The sequence below is a fragment of the Scyliorhinus torazame genome, chromosome 16, assembly GCF_047496885.1.
Source record: "Scyliorhinus torazame isolate Kashiwa2021f chromosome 16, sScyTor2.1, whole genome shotgun sequence".
NCBI classification, from domain to species: domain Eukaryota; kingdom Metazoa; phylum Chordata; class Chondrichthyes; order Carcharhiniformes; family Scyliorhinidae; genus Scyliorhinus; species Scyliorhinus torazame.
In genome coordinates, this window is record NC_092722.1 from 190,819,662 (window position 1) to 190,837,479 (window position 17,818).

Sequence of the window (17,818 nt, forward strand, 5' to 3'; positions counted from 1 at the left end):
ATATCAGACACCCGGGAGTTATTTACAGACTGGAATCTAATCAAGGGGGTTGGGTGGTTTATATATAGAATAAAAGATACCCGGGAGTGAGTTACATACTGGAATCTAATTGAGGGGTTTAGATGGTTTATATATAGATTAACAGATACCCGGGAATGAGTTACAGACTGGAATCTAATCGAGGAGTTTGGGGCGGTTTATATATAAATTAACAGATACCCGGGAATGAGTTACAGACTGGAATCTAATCGAGGAGTTTGGGGCGGTTTATATATAGATTAACAGATACCCGGGAGTGAGTTACAGACTGGAATCTAATCGAGGGGTTTGGGGTGGTTTATATATAGAATAACAGATACCCGGGAGTGAGTTACAGACTGGAATCTAATCGAGGGGTTTAGGGGGTTTATATATAGAATAACAGATACCCGGGAGTGAGTTACACACTGGAATGTAATCAAGGGGTTCGGGGTGGTTTATATATAGAATAACAGATACCAGGGAGTGAGTTACAGAGTGGAAACTAATCGAGGAGTTCGGGTGTTTTATATATAGAATAACATACCCGGGAGTGAGTTACAGACTGGAATCTAATCTAGGGGTTTGGGGTGGTTTATATATAGAATAACAGATACCCGGGAGTGAGTTACACACTGGAATGTAATCAAGGGGTTCGGGGTGGTTTATATATAGAATAACAGATACCCGGGAGTGAGTTACAGACAGGAATCAAATCGAGGGGTTCAGGGTGGTTTATATATAGAATAACAGATACCCGGGAGTGAGTTTCAGACTGGAATCTAGTTGAGGGGTTCGGGGTGGTTTATACAAAGAATAACAGATACCCGGGAGTGAGTTACAGACTGGAATCTAATCGAGGGGTTTGCGTGGTTTATATATAGAATAACAGATACCCGGGAGTGAGTTACAGACTGGAATCTAATCGAGGGGTTTGGGTGGTTTATATATAGAATAACAGATACCCGGGAGTGAGTTACAGACTGGAATCGAATCGAGAGGTTCAGGGTGGTTTATATATAGAATAACAGATACCCGGGAGTGAGTTACAGAATGGAATCTAATCGAGGGGTTTGGGTGGTTTATATATAGAATAACAGATACCCGGGAGTGAGTTACAGACTGGAACCTAGTTGAGGGATTCGGGGTGGTTTATATATAGAATAACAGATACCCGGGAGTGAGTTACAGACTGGAATCTAATCAAGGGGTTTGCGTGATTTATATATAGAATAACAGATACCCGGGAGTGAGTTACAGACTGGAATCTAATCGAGGGGTTCAGGGTGGTTTATATATAGAATAACAGATACCCGGGAGTGAGTGACAGACTGGAATCTAATCAAGGGGTTCAGGGTGGTTTATATATAGAATAACAGATACCCGGGAGTGAGTTACAGACTGGAATCTAATCGAGGAGTTCGGGTGGTTTATATATAGAATAACAGATACCTGGGAGTGAGTTACAGACTGGAATCTATTCGAGGGGTTTGGGTGGTTTATATATAGAATAACAGGTACCCGGGAGTGAGTTACAGACTGGAATCTAATCGAAGTCTCTGGGATAATCACCTTTACCTTGTAGCCATATAGGCAGGTGCATCTGTAATAATCCAAGGCGTCATCCTGGCAGTTTCCTTGGTTCTCGCAGGGGTTGGAAAGACAGGGGCTACACTTTGCCAAGACGCTCAGCTCTGTTGGACCTGTATAGGACAACACAGTGTTGTGTGACACAGAAAGCAACATCTGGTCTGCTGGGAGAAGCCAGCATGCTCGGTGTTATACTGTTCAGTTGTAAAATATCCACATTTAATTAATGTTTATTCCTGAGCAATGCTGTGGCAGGTCAGCTGGTGTTCCAGTAACCTGTTCTGTCTGAGGCATGGCCAGTGACATCAGCACACCCAGAATACAGCTGGAGGGGCTGAGTAACGGAATATCATTCTCTACAAAGGACGTAAACTTCAAATACATCAGTACGGCAACATTGAATTAATGAAACCCTCCCTCTCGAGGCTTCTGTCACCTCCTCCAGCCTGAAGACACTTTGAAATCTCTGCATTTATCCAATTCTGGCCCTGCTTTTAATTGCTCCATTATTGGTGGCCATGCCTTAAGTTGTCCAGGCCCGAAACCTGAAAGTTCCTCTTTGAACCTCTCCATTACTCTCTCCTCCTTTAATGCTCGGCTTCAATCCGACCTCTTTAATTTGGCCTTTGGTCGCACGTCCTAATATCTCCATATGTGGCTCTTTGTGAAAGTATCTTCCAATCTTGTGAAATGTCTTAGGATGTTTACTGTGTTAAATTTGCTATATAAGGGCAGCACAACTGGTTAGCACTGTGGCTTCACAGCGCCAGGGTCCCAGGTTCGAATCTCCGCTGGGTCACTGTCTGTGCGGAGTCTGCATGTTCTCCCCATGTCTGCGTGGGTTTCCTCCGGGTGCTCCGGTTTCCCCCCACAGTCCAAAGACATGCAGGTTAGGTGGATTGGCCGTGATAAATTGCCCTTCGTGTCCAAAAAGGTTAGGAGGGGTTCTTGGGTTACGGGGATAGGGTGGAACTGAGGGCTTAAGGGGGTCGGTGCAGAGTCGATGGGCCGAATGGCCTCCTTCTGCACTGTATGTTCTAAATGCAAGTTGTTGTTGCTGTCTGGGAGGAATAACACTGAACCTGGTGTCTATGGGAATCATTGCTGGATCTCTATCACCGGCAGAACAGTGACGCAGTGGTTAGCACTGCTGCCTCACAGCGGCAGGGTCCCAGGTTCGATTCCCGGCTTGGGTGACTGTGTGGAGTCTGCACGTTCTCCCCGTGTGTGTGTGGGTTTCCTCCGGGTGCTCCGGTTCCCTCCCACAGCCCAAAGATGTGCTGGTAAGGTGGGTTGGCCATGGTCAATGTGCGGGGTTACGGGGATAGGGCGGGGAGTGGGCCTAGGTAGGGCGCTCGTTCGGAGATTCTGTGCAGACTCGATGGGCCAAATGGCCTCCTTCAGCACTGTAGGGATTCTATGGATCTGGAATCTTTATGGAGCAATGCTGAACCTGGAGTCTATCTGGAGCAATGCTGAATCTGGAGTCTACCTGCAGCAATGCTGAATCTGGAGTCTATCTGGAGCAATGCTGAATCTGGAGTCTATCTGGAGCAATGCTGAATCTGGAGTCTATCTGGAGCAATGCTGAATCTGGAGTCTATCTGGAGCAATGCTGACTCTGGAGTCTATCTGGAGCAATGCTGAATCTGGAGTCTATCTGGAGCAATGCTGAATCTGGAGCAATGCTGAATCTGGAGCAATGCTGAATCTGGAGTCTACCTGCAGCAATGCTGAATCTGGAGTCTACCTGCAGCAATGCTGAATCTGGAGCAATGCTGAATCTGGAGCAATGCTGAATCTGGAGTCTACCTGCAGCAATGCTGAATCTGGAGTCTACCTGCAGCAATGCTGAATCTGGAGCAATGCTGAATCTGGAGCAATGCTGAATCTGGAGCAATGCTGAATCTGGAGTCTACCTGCAGCAATGCTGAATCTGGAGTCTATCTGGAGCAATGCTGAATCTGGAGTCTATCTGGAGCAATGCTGAATCTGGAGTCTATCTGGAGCAATGCTGAATCTGGAGTCTATCTGGAGCAATGCTGAATCTGGAGTCTATCTGGAGCAATGCTGAATCTGGAGTCTATCTGGAGCAATGCTGAATCTGGAGTCTATCTGTAGCAATGCTGAATCTGGAGTCTACCTGCAGCAATGCTGAATCTGGAGCAATGCTGAATCTGGAGCAGTGCTGAATCTGTAGTCTATCTGGAGCAATGCTGAATCTGGAGTCTATCTGGAGCAATGCTGAATCTGGAGTCTATGTGGTGCATTGTTTGCAGGAAAGCGAGAATGTGGGCAGAGTGTGAAACTGCTCCACAGCTGGTCGAGGTTTTGCACAGAGGGGGGGAACCTGTGGTGGTCTAGCTCAACATGATGTCATTGGATTCACATGGTAATGAAGGGCTTCGGAAAAATACTATAATTCAGCCCAAAACACCATTGTCCAATGAGAGAGGAGAGACATTCTTACCCTGACACTCAAATTTCTTGGCGGGGGTGGTCAAGAGGAGCTTGCCCTCCATGTCTCCTGGTCCAGCACAGCGGGCAATACCAGGCTCCTTGTACCCAGTTTTAACCCAGTCGGAAAGCCAGCGCAGATTACAGTCACAGTAGAGTGGGTTAGCCCCGATGGCGCTGAAAGAGAGTGAGAGAGAGAGTCAGCAAGAGTTTTATTTCATGGTAGCATTTCCCATTTAGTTACAGCAGATCGCACCCTGTCAGTGTCAACCCTGGATCAGCGGGTAGCACTCTCACAGCCTGAGTCAGAGGGTTGTGGGTTCAAACCCCATCCTAGAGTCAAAAACAATCAGTACTGAGGGAGTGCCGCACTGTCAGAGGGTCAGTACTGAGGGAGTGCCGCACTGTCAGAGATTCAGTACTGAGGGAGTGCCGCACTGTCAGAGAGTCAGTACTGAGGGAGTGCTGCACGGTCAGAGGGTCAGTACTGAGGGAGTGCCGCACTGTCAGAGAGTCAGTACTGAGGGAGTGCCGCACTGTCAGAGGGTCAGTACTGAGGGAGTGCCGCACTGTCAGAGGGTCAGTACTGAGGGAGTGCCGCACTGTCAGAGGGTCAGTACTGAGGGAGTGCCGCACTGTCAGAGGGTCAGTACTGAGGGAGTGCCGCACTGTCAGAGGGTCAGTACTGAGGGAGTGCTGCACTGTCAGAGGGGCAGTACTGAGGGAGTGTTGCACTGTCAGAGGGTCAGTACTGAGGGAGTTCTGCACTGTCAGAGGGTCAGTACTGAGGGAGTGCTGCACTGTCAGAGGGTCAGTACTGAGGGAGTGCTGCACTGACAGAGGGTCAGTGCTGAGGGAGTGCTGCACTGTCAGAGGGTCAGTACTGAGGGAGTGCTGCACTGTCAGAGGGTCAGTACTGCGGGATTGCCGCACTGTCAGAGATGCTGTCTGAGGGAGTGCTGCACTGTCAGAGGGTCAGTACTGAGGGAGTGCTGCACTGTCAGAGGGTCAGTACTGAGGGAGTGCTGCACTGTCAGAGGGTCAGTACTGAGGGAGTGCTGCACGGTCAGAGGGTCAGTACTGAGGGAGTGCCGCACTGTCAGAGAGTCAGTACTGAGGGAGTGCCGCACTGTCAGAGGGTCAGTACTGAGGGAGTGCCGCACTGTCAGAGGGTCAGTACTGAGGGAGTGCCGCACTGTCAGAGGGTCAGTACTGAGGGAGTGCCGCACTGTCAGAGGGTCAGTACTGAGGGAGTGCTGCACTGTCAGAGGGTCAGTACTGAGGGAGTGCCGCACTGTCAGAGGGTCAGTACTGAGGGAGTGCTGCACTGTCAGAGGGTCAGTACTGAGGGAGTACTGCACTGTCAGAGGGTCAGTACTGAGGGAGTGCTGCACTGTCAGAGGGTCAGTACTGAGGGAGTGCCGCACTGTCAGAGGGTCAGTACTGAGGGAGTGCTGCACTGTCAGAGGGTCAGTACTGAGGGAGTGCTGCACTGTCAGAGGGTCAGTACTGAGGGAGTGCCGCACTGTCAGAGGGTCAGTACTGAGGGAGTTCTGCACTGTCAGAGGGTCAATACTGAGGGAGTGCGCACTGTCAGAGAGTCAGTACTGAGGGAGTGCTGCACTGTCAGAGGGTCAGTACTGAGGGAGTGCTGCACTGTCAGAGGGTCAGTGCTGAGGGAGTGCTGCACTGTCAGAGGGTCAGTACTGAGGGAGTGCTGCACTGTCAGAGGGTCAGTACTGAGGGTGTGCCGCATTGTCAGAGGGTCAGTACTGAGGGAGTGCTGCACTGACAGGGTCAGTACTGAGGGAGTGTTGCACTGTCAGAGGGGCAGTACTGAGGGAGTGTTGCACTGTCAGAGGGTCAGTACTGAGGGAGTTCTGCACTGTCAGAGGCTCAGTACTGAGGGAGTGCCGCACTGTCAGAGGGTCAGTACTGAGGGAGTGCCGGACTGACAGAGGGTCGGTACTGAGGGAGTGCCGCACTGTCAGAGGGTCAGTACTGAGGGAGTGCCGCACTGTCAGAGGGTCAGTACTGAGGGAGTGCTGCACTGTCAGAGGGTCAGTACTGAGCGAGTGCCGCACTGTCAGAGGGTCAGTACTGAGGGAGTGCTGCACTGTCAGAGGGTCAGTACTGAGGGAGTGCTGCACTGTCAGAGGGTCAGTACTGAGGGAGTGCCGCACTGTCAGAGGGTCAGTACTGAGGGAGTTCTGCACTGTCAGAGGGTCAATACTGAGGGAGTGCGCACTGTCAGAGAGTCAGTACTGAGGGAGTGCTGCACTGTCAGAGGGTCAGTACTGAGGGAGTGCTGCACTGACAGAGGGTCAGTGCTGAGGGAGTGCTGCACTGTCAGAGGGTCAGTACTGAGGGAGTGCTGCACTGTCAGAGGGTCAGTACTGGGGGAGTGCTGCACTGTCAGAGGGTCAGTACTGAGGGTGTGCCGCATTGTCAGAGGGTCAGTACTGAGGGAGTGCTGCACTGACAGGGGGTCAGTACTGAGGGAGTGCTGCACTGTCAGAGGGTCAGTACTGAGGGAGTGCCGAACTGTCAGAGGGTCAGTACTGAGGGAGTGCCGCACTGTCAGAGGGTCAGTACTGAGGGAGTGTTGCACTGTCAGAGGGTCAGTGCTGAGGGAGTGCCGCACTGTCAGAGGGTCAGTACTGAGGGAGTGCCGCACTGTCAGAGGGTCAGTACTGAGGGAGTGCTGCCCTGTCAGAGGATCAGTACTGAGGGAGTGCTGCACTGTCAGAGCGTCAGTACTGAGCGAGTGTTGCACTGTCAGAGGGCCAGTACTGAGGGAGTGCTGCACTGTCAGAGGGTCAGTACTGAGGTAGTGACGCACTGTCAGAGGGTCAGTACTGAGGGAGTGTTGCACTGTCAGAGGGGCAGTACTGAGGGAGTGTTGCACTGTCAGAGGGTCAGTAGTGAGGGAGTGCTGCCCTGTCAGAGGTGCTGTTACTTAACTGAGGAATTAAATTGAAGCCCAGTGCTAAATGTTAAAGATTCCATGGCTCCACGTGAATTGAACAAATCTTCCCAATTCCGTCCTCCTCCAATACTGTCAAAAACACACGAGCATTTTTCTCAATCCTTGTTGCCAATCCTGGGCACTATGGCTTCACAGCTCCAGGGACCCGGGTTCGATTCCCGGCTTGGGTCACTGTCTGTGTGGAGTCTGCACGTTCTCCCCATATCTGCGTGGGTTTCCTCCGGGTGCTCCGGTTTCCTCCCACAAGTCCCAAAAGTGCTGTTAGGTGAATTGGACCTTCTGAATTCTCCCTCTGTGTACCCGAACAGGTGCTGGAGTGTGGCGATAGGGGAATTTCACAGTAACTTCATTGCAGTGTTAATGTAAGCTTACTTGTGACACTAATAAAGATTAAAATTAAATTGTAGTTTGACCAAACAGTGTGTACATCAGTCACTGAACGTCAGGGCAGCATGGTGGAGTGGGTTAGCCCTGTTGCCTCACGGTGCCGAGGTCCCAGGTTCGATCCCGGCTCTGGGTCACTGTCCGTGTGGAGTTTGCACATTCTCCCCGTGTCTGCGTGGGTTTCGCCCCCACAACCTAAAAGGTGTGCAGGGTGGGTGGATTGGCCTCGCTAAATTGCCCCTTAATTGGAAAAAATGAATTGGGTACTCTAAAGTTATTTTTAAAAAGTAATTGAACTTCAAAAAGGAACTCATTGTACGTGAAGTGATTTTTGGGAGTTGAAATAAAAAAGCTACATTAAGGCAAGTTCTTTCTTTTGTATAAAGGGGAACAATTTCTATGGGAGATAAATGTCTTGCATTTCTATTGCCCCGCTCACAACCTCAGGACCTTCCCAACGTGCTTTACAGCCAATTAAGTATTTTTGAAGGCGGGTGCCCTCTCTCATCCACGAATGTGAAGCTGTAGGTTAAAAATCACTCCAGAGACTTGAACGTATAACCTCGGTCAACACTCCCAGTGCAGTACTGAGGGGGCGCTGCCCTGGCGGAATTAACATCTTTCAGATTAGACATTAAAGCGAGGCCCCATCTGGATGGCCCTGATTGGTAGAGGAGCCGGGGATTATTCCCGGTCTCCTTGCCAATATTTGTCTTGTAACCAAATATCGTTAAAACCAGATTGTCCAGTCCTTATTACATCTGTGCGCACATTGACAGCTGTGTCTCCTACATTACAACAGCTGCTGCACTTCATAAGGTACTTCATTGGCTGTGAAGCACCTTGGGGGATGCTCTGAGATGGTAGGTGCTATATAAATACAAGTCTTTCTTTATTGTTGATGTGTTTGGGGAAATCCAATCGCCACTTCTCCTGGTGTTAACTGAGGGGAGGTTCACTTCAACCCTGCTTTTTGCCTTCGTCTGACACCCACTTAACCCCAGAGACAATCAAAAAGGGAGGTGATGGTGTAATTAGTAATCTAGTATTATGGTTCAAATCCCACCAAGGCAGTGGGTAGAATGTAAATTCAATCAATCAAACAGAAAATCTGGAATATGAAAAGCTGGCACCAGAAATGGTAACCATAAAACTATCATGTTGTTTTGTCATTAGAAAAACCCATCTGGTTCACTAATGTCCTTTAGGAAATCTGCCGTCCTTACCTGGTCTGGCCTATATGTGACTCCAGACCCACAGCAATGTGGTTGACTTAACTGCTCCCCGCCCCCCACTCACAAAGCCACGGCCAACATCAGCACCTCCCCAGCTGTCCTGGGGAGATCAGTTAGTAACACAGATTAAAAATCTGGGACTTCCTGTCTTGGTGGGACTGTTGGATAAACGTGAAGAAGCCCCGACGAACTAACATCAAATGTTTAATATAACACGCAGTGAACACGTCCCGCACTTACAGGTGAGATAGAGATACCACGTCTCCGAAGATTCCTCCGGGAAGAGTGGAGATATCATTCCCATGCAGTGAGCTGTGTGAAAAAACGAAGAGGCAAGTTCAGGAAGTGTCCTGTGGAGTAGGGAACCAGCGAGACATGGGAAAATGCATCGATCTTTCGGAAGGCCAGACAGATCACTCAATATCTCAAATTATCGACCGGAGATAGGAATACTTATGAAATGTGATCTGTCAAGCTGTGAACGGTCTGTTCTTGTTCAGCTGTGTGAATGATTCACTGACTGGGACATGCAAATTAGCAAAGTCTCTGCTTCTATGGAATATCTTTCTTTAAATGGCTCCCCCCCCCCCCCCCCCCCCCATTCTTTTTCACTGAAAATATGTCCCTTCATTCCACTGAATCCTGAAAAGCTCTTCACCCACCAGCACTGAGCTGGCCATTTCATCATTGACAACATCACTCTCTTCCCCCGATCTCTGTAACTTCCTCCAACCCGCCAACACGTTGAGATTTCTGTACTCTTCCAATTCAGATTTTAATCACTTCACAACTGCCTTGAATTCCCTCCTTAAAGCTCTCTCCCCCACACACCCTTCAAGAGCCTCCTTCAAAACCTACCTCTGACCAATCTTTTAGTCACCTGTCCGAATATCTCACCAGGTGACTCAATGTCACATTTTGTCTGCTATATGTAGAGTGTCCTGGGATGTTTCATTATGTTAAAAGTGTGTCACAAGGCACGACCTTGCCAAGAGGTCAGTAAGTGCCAGGGGTGTTACGAAAGGATATTGAAAGAGGCTCCATGCCTAACCCCTTTTACCAAGGGAGCTTGGAGTAAAACCATTGTGTCAGTTAGCCCAATTGTTCACAAGGTCAACCATCTCCTTGGCAATGACCAGTCAGGGAAGCTGACCGAGGTCAGGGAGACAGAACAGCTGTGGGAGAAAGTGCCCGGCACTTTCCCTGACTGGGTGAGAACCCTGTCTCACCCTGTGAGAACGTGGCCAGACCACCTCGATCAGAGGAGTCTGAAGTTGTGGTGTAGACTGATGGCCCCGATGTCTGGTTATCTGAAACATTTCTCGGGAGACCAGCGAACATAACTGCGTTCTGTGAGCGACTCGTGAGAGTCTGTGATGGGCCTCAAGAACGCGTAAATACCTCTCAGATAGCTATGAAGAATTAGGCAGACAAACATGCCAGGACCAAACCCCTTCATCCAGGAGGCTATGCGCTCTGACCAGTGTTGGCTGAACCCCACAAAGCCCAGTTCAGTGGCTGCTGCCTGCAATTGTTGAGGCAGATTAAGCTGCATCAATTTAGCTCGACACGGGCCCCTCCCACAAGACAACACCCCTATCATCTAGAAAAGCCAGCCCATGTTCAGGAGGAGATTGACAACATGGTGGAGCATCAACTGATAAAGTCTAGGAACAATAACTGGAGCTCCCCAGTTAAACTTGTTCCCAAGCCAGATGGCTCCACGAGGCTCTGAATCAACTCTTGCAAGGTCGTCGAGATACCGATCAGTTCCCTTGACCACCTGCATGAAGGAAAACCCGGTCTTCTAGACTCCGGATTGTTTATACCAGTGTTGAATCAGGCCATTTGGAATCAGAAATGCCCCAGCCACCATTGGACGGTTGATGAGCCAGTTAGTGGTGGACTTATCAAATTGCGTAGGGTACCTGGGCGGCCTTGTGTGCAGTGACACCTGGGAAACTCACCTGGAGCAACTTGAAACCCTCTCCCAGAAAGTGCAGTCAGCTGACCTCATGGTCAATCTTGCAAAGAGCGAGTTTGATGAGGCTCAAATGATCTATCTCGGGCATGTAGTGGGTGAATGCACCGGCTCTTGGAAAGAGCACCCTACCCAAGGTCCACACCGCCACCCTAGCCCCATAACCCAGTAACCCCACCCAACACTAAGGGCAATTTTGGACACTAAGGGCAATTTATCATGGCCAATCCACCTAACCTGCACATCTTTGGACTGTGGGAGGAAACCGGAGCACCCGGAGGAAACCCACGCACACACGGGGAGGATGTGCAGACTCCGCACAGACAGTGACCCAGCCGGGAATCGAACCTGGGACCCTGGAGCTGTGAAGCAATTGTGCTATCCACAATGCTACCGTGCTACCTTGCTGACAGATCCACCACTGATAAAAGCAGCAGTAGTAAGGGTTCAGAAATGCCAGGCACCTTTTGAGAAGCTGAAAGCCATTTTAATAAGTGAACCCGTGCTAGCAGCTCCAAAGATTAACCAAGTATTTAAAGTAGCCATCGATGTTCGTGATGTCAGGGTTGGGGCTGTCCTCCTCCAGGAGGATAGATCAGGTGCGTCTCCCCAATAAACTGAACAACCATCAGAAACAATTTTCCACAGTAGGAAAAGCAAGCCTAGGTTTATTACTTTGAGACGTGCGTCCAAAGTGAAGACAGGGAGACCACATTCTAGTGCGATATGCCTTTAAGGGGGCGCAGCATGACATCACTAGAAGGGAAATGTGTCCAGCCATCCAGTCTTAGTTTCACATTTGCTTTTGAGCAGAGGACACTGACACAGCTCTGCTCCCATGCGCCTAGTATCAATAAATGAATCCACGACATGTTTACCCAAACCCTTAGGAGAGATTGGTGCCTTTATATCATTATAACAACACAACATGGAGCTAAGCAGTGGTCAACCAGACTGGCCGAATGGTTGACTACAGGGGCAACACGGCTAACAGCTTAGATTTTGCTACATGGTGTGAGATGGCCCTTGATGTTTTGGTCAGACCGTAACTGAGTCGCAGAGTCGGAGGGTGTTGAACCTTCAGCGTAGCGACTGCACAGGGCAGCTTTGAAGACACAGCACCGAGCTAGAGCTGGTATGCAGACAGCTCCCTCGTGGTGAGGTTGCAGTGCGTAGACTGTCAGTTCAGTGAGTAGGACATCCCGTTGAGATGTCCAGCATCAGGATAGCTCCGTTTGGAACGCTGAGTGGCCGGTGTGTGGGTCGGATCAATAGCGAGCGAGGGGGGGTCAAAGAAAAAAAAAATCGTCATAAAACCGGAGCGAGAGAAGGGTGCGATTATAACGGAACAGTGAGTGAAAGCAGCTACAGTGACTCTCATCCCAGATACTGCGGGAGAAGGAAGATTAAAGAGATATTGTCAGAATGTCCATTTAATTCCCCAGTTTGAATTGGGATGCCGCTGACAGACTGTACATGCACAGAATTCTCCGTCGGCGGGACTCCCCTGTCCGCCGGCAGTGCACCCGCGGTGAGGTGGCCACAATGGGAAACACCATGGGCTGGCTGCGGGAACGGAGAATACCGCTGCTGGGGGGTGGGGGGGGGGGGGGGGGGGGGGGGGGTCGCCGTGCCGGAAAGCGGACCGGAGAATCCCGCCCATGATTTCTTGATTCAGGGGTGTCTGAACCAGACGAGAAAACCATCAAAGTTTGGCAATCATTTGGGAATGAAGGTTCACAGCGTGACCGCTGCAGGGCGTCACCGTGCACGGCCACGGACCCGGTCATTCTCCAGCTGTTTATAACGTGGGAGCCGGGTGTCTTACACGGCGCAGATACTAGCCCGTCACCGGTCGCAGGATCGGTGAGGGGGCACCACCGGTTTTTTTTGACGTAAAATGCCTCCGCACTTTGGCTCAAAAACGGTGAATCCAGCCCACGGACTACAATGAAAGACTGGCTCAGAATCAGATTGAACTTCCAGATTCCTTTTTTCTTTAAATATATTTTGAATATCCGATTATCTTTTTCCAATTAAGGGGCAATTTAGCGTGGCCAATCCACCTAACTTGCACATCTTTGGGTTGTGAGGGTGAAACCCACGCAGACACGGGGAGAATGTGCAAACTCCACACGGGCAGTGACCCAGAGCCGGGATCGAACCTGGGACCTCGGCGCCGTGAGGCTGCAGAAACTTCCAGATTCATCGACTAGAGTTCAAGTCATTTTGCCAACAGCCAACAGGATCCATTTCTTCAGCAGATGCAGAGAAAAGGACCCGTTCTGTGACATTGAAATGAGCAGACAGAATTGTTGAGTTGGTGATCACATCCACTACCAGGAAAGTGTTCCTGAAAGATCTGTTCAACAGGCCCGAAATGTATGGCATTGAAAAGTACTCAAGGATACTCGTAAATACAAAGCAATGCTCACAGATCGACAAAGCTGCCAGGCCCGAAATACAACCCCAAATGTTGATGCCCTCACTGGCATCTAAACCCAGCAAGACCGGTGGAAAATGCGATCTTCTGTGGGCACCAACAAAGTGCCCAGTTGTTCATCAATTCTGCAAGGCATGTGGGCAGGAAAAGGCAGCGGGAGGGCACTAGAGCAAAGGCAGTTGCAGCTACAAAGAACAGACCGCACACAGCAGGCACCTTTAAGCAGTAAGAGTGACCATCCGGTGTCCCATCAGAAACATGTACCAAAGGTGACTGACGAACCAAAAATTACAATGATGTGCACAACAAGATGATGAGTGGAGAACACATGTTTCTCACCAGTAATCTCGTGGAAAACACAGATGCTGTCACACCATCAAAAGTGTTTGCCAAGAGTCAAATTATCTGTCCTATAATAGTTGCCAATGATTCGTTATTGGCCAAGATTGACACAGCGGTAAGAGCCAATATACTACCTCTGCGAGTCCTAAAAGAACATGTATCCACAGAGACGGAACTCCATGGAGAAGCCTACCACTGTGCGACATTCAGTGTAAAAGGTTGGCGAATTCCATGTGCAACCTCCTGGGTGTGACAGACATTCTACATCATGGCCGCCACCTTGCACTGATGCCAATCCACAGCATTGGTCAGAAGGCAGGCCAATCTCAGAAACTGCTTCCATAACCTCAGTTCATGGCCTAACTTGGAAGTATTCAGAATGTTTCAACAAAACGGGCAGTTTCAAAGGAGCTGCAGCTTTAAGCTTGCAGGAGAATGCAAGTCTGTCAATTGATTATCATAGAATTTACATTGCAGAAGGAGGCCTTTCGGCCCATCGAGTCTGCACCGGCTCTTGGAAAGAGCACCCTACCCAAGGTCAACACCTCCACCCTATCCTCATAACCCAGTAACCCCACCCTAAGGGCAATTTTGGACACTAAGGGCAATTTATCACAGCCAATCCACCTAACCTGCACATCTTTGGACTGTGGGAGGAAACCGGAGCACCCGGAGGAAACCCACGCACACACGGGGAGGATGTGCAGACTCCGCACAGACAGTGGCCCAAGCTGGAATCGAACCTGGGACCCTGGAGCTGTGAAGCAATTGTGCTATCCACAATGCTACCGTGCTGCCCGATCTGGTACATTTTGCACAACACAGCACAAGAAGAAACGGAGAAAGATTCCACATTACCAAAACTGAGGAAATCCTCATTGAAGGATGGCCAGGATGTCCAAAAACACGTGAGATTATTTTGGCCTTATTGGGATGAGCAAGGCATCTCACAGAGGGAGTCACTCTTAAAGACAGGCAGGTCATCATATTAGAATTTTGCAACCTGGTATTCTTCAGCATCTTCATCGCTCACAGATGGGCATCGATCAGATCAGAAGACTCACAAGAGAGACAGTCAATTGGCTGGATATGAACAATGACATTGAAGCTGTTGTCAAGAAGTGCGAGGCATCAACAGCATATGGCAAAAGCACAAAGAACCACTGATTGTTGCACATGAAGTTCCTGCCCATCCTTGGTCCAAAGTTACATTTGACTTCTCTCATGTCCTTGGCACTGATTTCATCATTATCGTTGGCTACTTTACCAAGTATCGAATTATTCGGCAATTGAGTAGTACATCAAGCACAACTGTCACGCAAACTCTTAAGTGCTATTTTTAGTTTACTTGGGGGTGCCTAGAGAGACCATTATGGATTCAGGATATGTGTGAGAAGTGGAATATCAATCACACTACCTCTTCTCTTCATTATCCGAGATCCAATGGCCTAGCTGACTGAATAATTTGCACAGTAAAATCCTGAATTCTCAAATATAGACCGTGCAAAGTTACATCTGAGAGTGACACCTTTAAGTGTAACTATACCATCAATAGCAGAGCTCATGTTCGGCAGGCCAGTGTGTACCAATTCACCTACTCTTACCCATTCTACTCTCCAGAAACTGCAGAGCAACTTCTAAAATTGCTAGACCACTACCATACAGAAAACAAGAACAGCAGATACCTGGGAACCCCACCACCTGGAGATTCCCCTCCAAGTCACTCACCACCCTGACTTGGAAATATATCGCTGTTCCTTCACTGTCGCTGGGGCAACATCCTGGAACCCCCTCCCTAACAGCACAGTGGGTGTACCCACACCTCAAGGACTGAAGCGGTTCAAGAAGGCAGCTCACCACCACCTTCTTAAGGGCAACTAGGAGTGGCCAATAAATGCCGGCCTAACCAGCGACGTCCACATCCCGTAAGTGAATAAAAAAAGAGAAGACCAACATGTATTAAAATGCAGATACTGGATTGCCAAGTTTTACAATTGGGACAACAGCTTTGCATCGAGGATCCCATAGAAGGTTCATGGAAACCATCCGAGGTGACAAGGAATTGTTTGGAACCAAGGTCCTATGATGCCACTATGTACAAAGACACAATGGTGAGGTGGAACCAAGGACAAACCGGATCCGTTCCAGCTCCTTCCCCACCGTACAGTCCTATTGCATCAAGGGTTCGATCCCAAATGCAACCAGGAACACCATCCAAGAACGACAAAACAACAAATCAGTGTGAGCAATTGAAGAAACCTCCAGAGGAGGTTACCATTACAAGAACTGGGTGTGCCATCAAATTACAGTTACGCTTTAGACACATGGAGATTCATCAGTTCTATACAATTATGTAATGGTAACTAAATAAGAACATTTATTATAAATACTTAGACTTCTTGGAAGGGGGAAAATATCGTTACAAAGAAAGGGGGATGTTGTAATATGTCTTTAAGGCGCTAGAGGGAGAGTGTCATGTGATCCATTCTTAGTTCCACTTTTGATTTTGAGCAGAGCACGTACAGCTCTGTTGATGATGTCTTCAAGCTTTCTACCTATGAATAAATGCTCCCATGTGCCTAGTCTAAATAGAAGAACACACAATGAGTGCACCCAATCCCTTACGAGTGACTGGTGCCTTTACATCATTAAAGCAACACAACAAACCCTTTGACCTCGGTGGAGAAATACTAAATTCAGAATGCGAGGTTATTCCGCTGGAGTTCGTTCCTCCAACAGTATCACCCAAAGGTGACTGACATTTCGGGGAAATCAAATGTGATTGCGGAAACCAATCCAGAACTTAAAGAGACTCAATTAGGACTGATGGGATAATCCAGACGAAGGCTGTGAGGTCTACAAAATTCTGAGAGGTATGGACAGGGTGGATAGCAACAAGCTTTTTCCAAGAGTGGGGGTGTCAATTACAAGGGGTCACGATTTCAAGGTGAGAGGAGGAAAGTTTAAGTTGGATGCGCGTGGAAAGTTTTTTACGCAGAGGGTGGTGGGTGCCTGGAACGCTTTGCCAGCGGAGGTGGTAGAGGCGGGCACGATAGCATCATTCAAGATGCATCGAGACAGACATATGAACGGGCGGGGAACAGAGGGAAGTAGATCCTTGGAAAATAGGCGACAGGTTTAGATAAAGGATCTGGATGGGCGCAGGCTGGGAGGGCCGAAGGGCCTGTTCCTGTGCTGTAATTTTCTTTGTTCTTTGAATGGGAGTTCAAATGATTATTGTTTTGTGTTTGTGGACTTGTAATAAAATAAATCTCTTTACATTTTAGTGGTTAATAACTTTGCTCTGTATTTATCAGTAAGTCTCTTCATTTATGGCTCCGAGTTTTGGATTGCTCACAAGTATGAATGCCTTCTAATGACCTCCATCAGGCCCCCCATACTCCCTTCTCTCTTCTATTAACCCAGCTTGTCCAGCCTTTCCTCATAAATGCAGCATCTCCGTTCTGTTACCATCCTTGCATTTTACTTTGCACTCTCTCCGATGCTTTTACCAGTTGGAGACATTCTTCACCAAATGTCAAATTAACAGACTGCATGCTTCAATCTCTTCCGAGCCATCACCTCACTCGGTGAGAGATGAAGTCTGTGATTAGTAAACTCTTGCCTGCCAGCAGCAGTCAGCACGTTGTCAGGTGACACAGTTTCTGGGTGTTAATGAAAGCAGTGGCCTGTGAAATAATCTGCCAGTTTGTGACCGAATTAGGGACTGGACTGCTGAACGTGTTCTCGGAGCAGCATGGGGCAGGGGCACAGCATGGGTGAGGGACCTTCTCCAAAAAGGTACAAAAAAAGGAAGGGGGGGGGGGGGGGGGGAACACGGGACAAAACACACTCTTTCCAAAGACTTTTTTCGTTATTTTTTTTTTGAAGTGGAAATATTAAATCCTAAATTATGTCTCTGTGTGACACCAGGGAAGGGCATCTGAAGTGATGCTAATTCAGGAATAGTGAAGCTGTACGAGGAGAGAGCAATACAGTAAGGTATAGAAAGAGAAAGAATATGGAGAGACGGGGGCAGAGAGAAAGAAATAGTGTGGGAATAGAGACAGAGGGAGATATATATATTTAGCAAATTATCAACTCTTACTCTGAGACTGTGAGCCTGATAGCAAACTCCATCCTGGCAAGCCCATTGCAAATATTATATATAATTTTTATATTTTATGTTTCAATTAGATCACTTTTCATTCTTTGAAATCTTCTTTGAAAGAGCACCCTACCTATGCCCACTGCCCTGTCCTAGCCCTGTAGCCTGACCTGACCTTTTGGGCACGAGGGGCAATTTATCACGTCCAATCGACCCACCCTGCCGGGATCGAACCTGGGCGCAGTGAAGGAGAGTGACTGAGATAGAGACA

The 17,818-nt window shown here is 48.8% G+C and overlaps 1 protein-coding gene across 5 annotated transcripts in view; it reads right to left on the bottom strand.

Moving 5' to 3' along the window:
• The window catches only part of LOC140393331 (slit homolog 1 protein-like), a 477,252-nt gene that overhangs the window by 117,093 nt on the left and 342,341 nt on the right, over positions 1–17,818 (bottom strand). For 4 of the 5 annotated variants that reach the window (XM_072479670.1, XM_072479671.1, XM_072479668.1 and 1 more), the window contains exons 25-27: positions 8,914–8,985; positions 4,079–4,242; positions 1,591–1,721 (exon numbers count right to left, since the gene is read on the bottom strand). In XM_072479670.1, coding sequence (XP_072335771.1) covers positions 1,591–1,721; positions 4,079–4,242; positions 8,914–8,985 — 367 coding nt within the window. The remainder of the gene's footprint in view (positions 1–1,590; positions 1,722–4,078; positions 4,243–8,913; positions 8,986–17,818) is intronic. The other variant, XM_072479669.1, reaches the window with a different exon arrangement.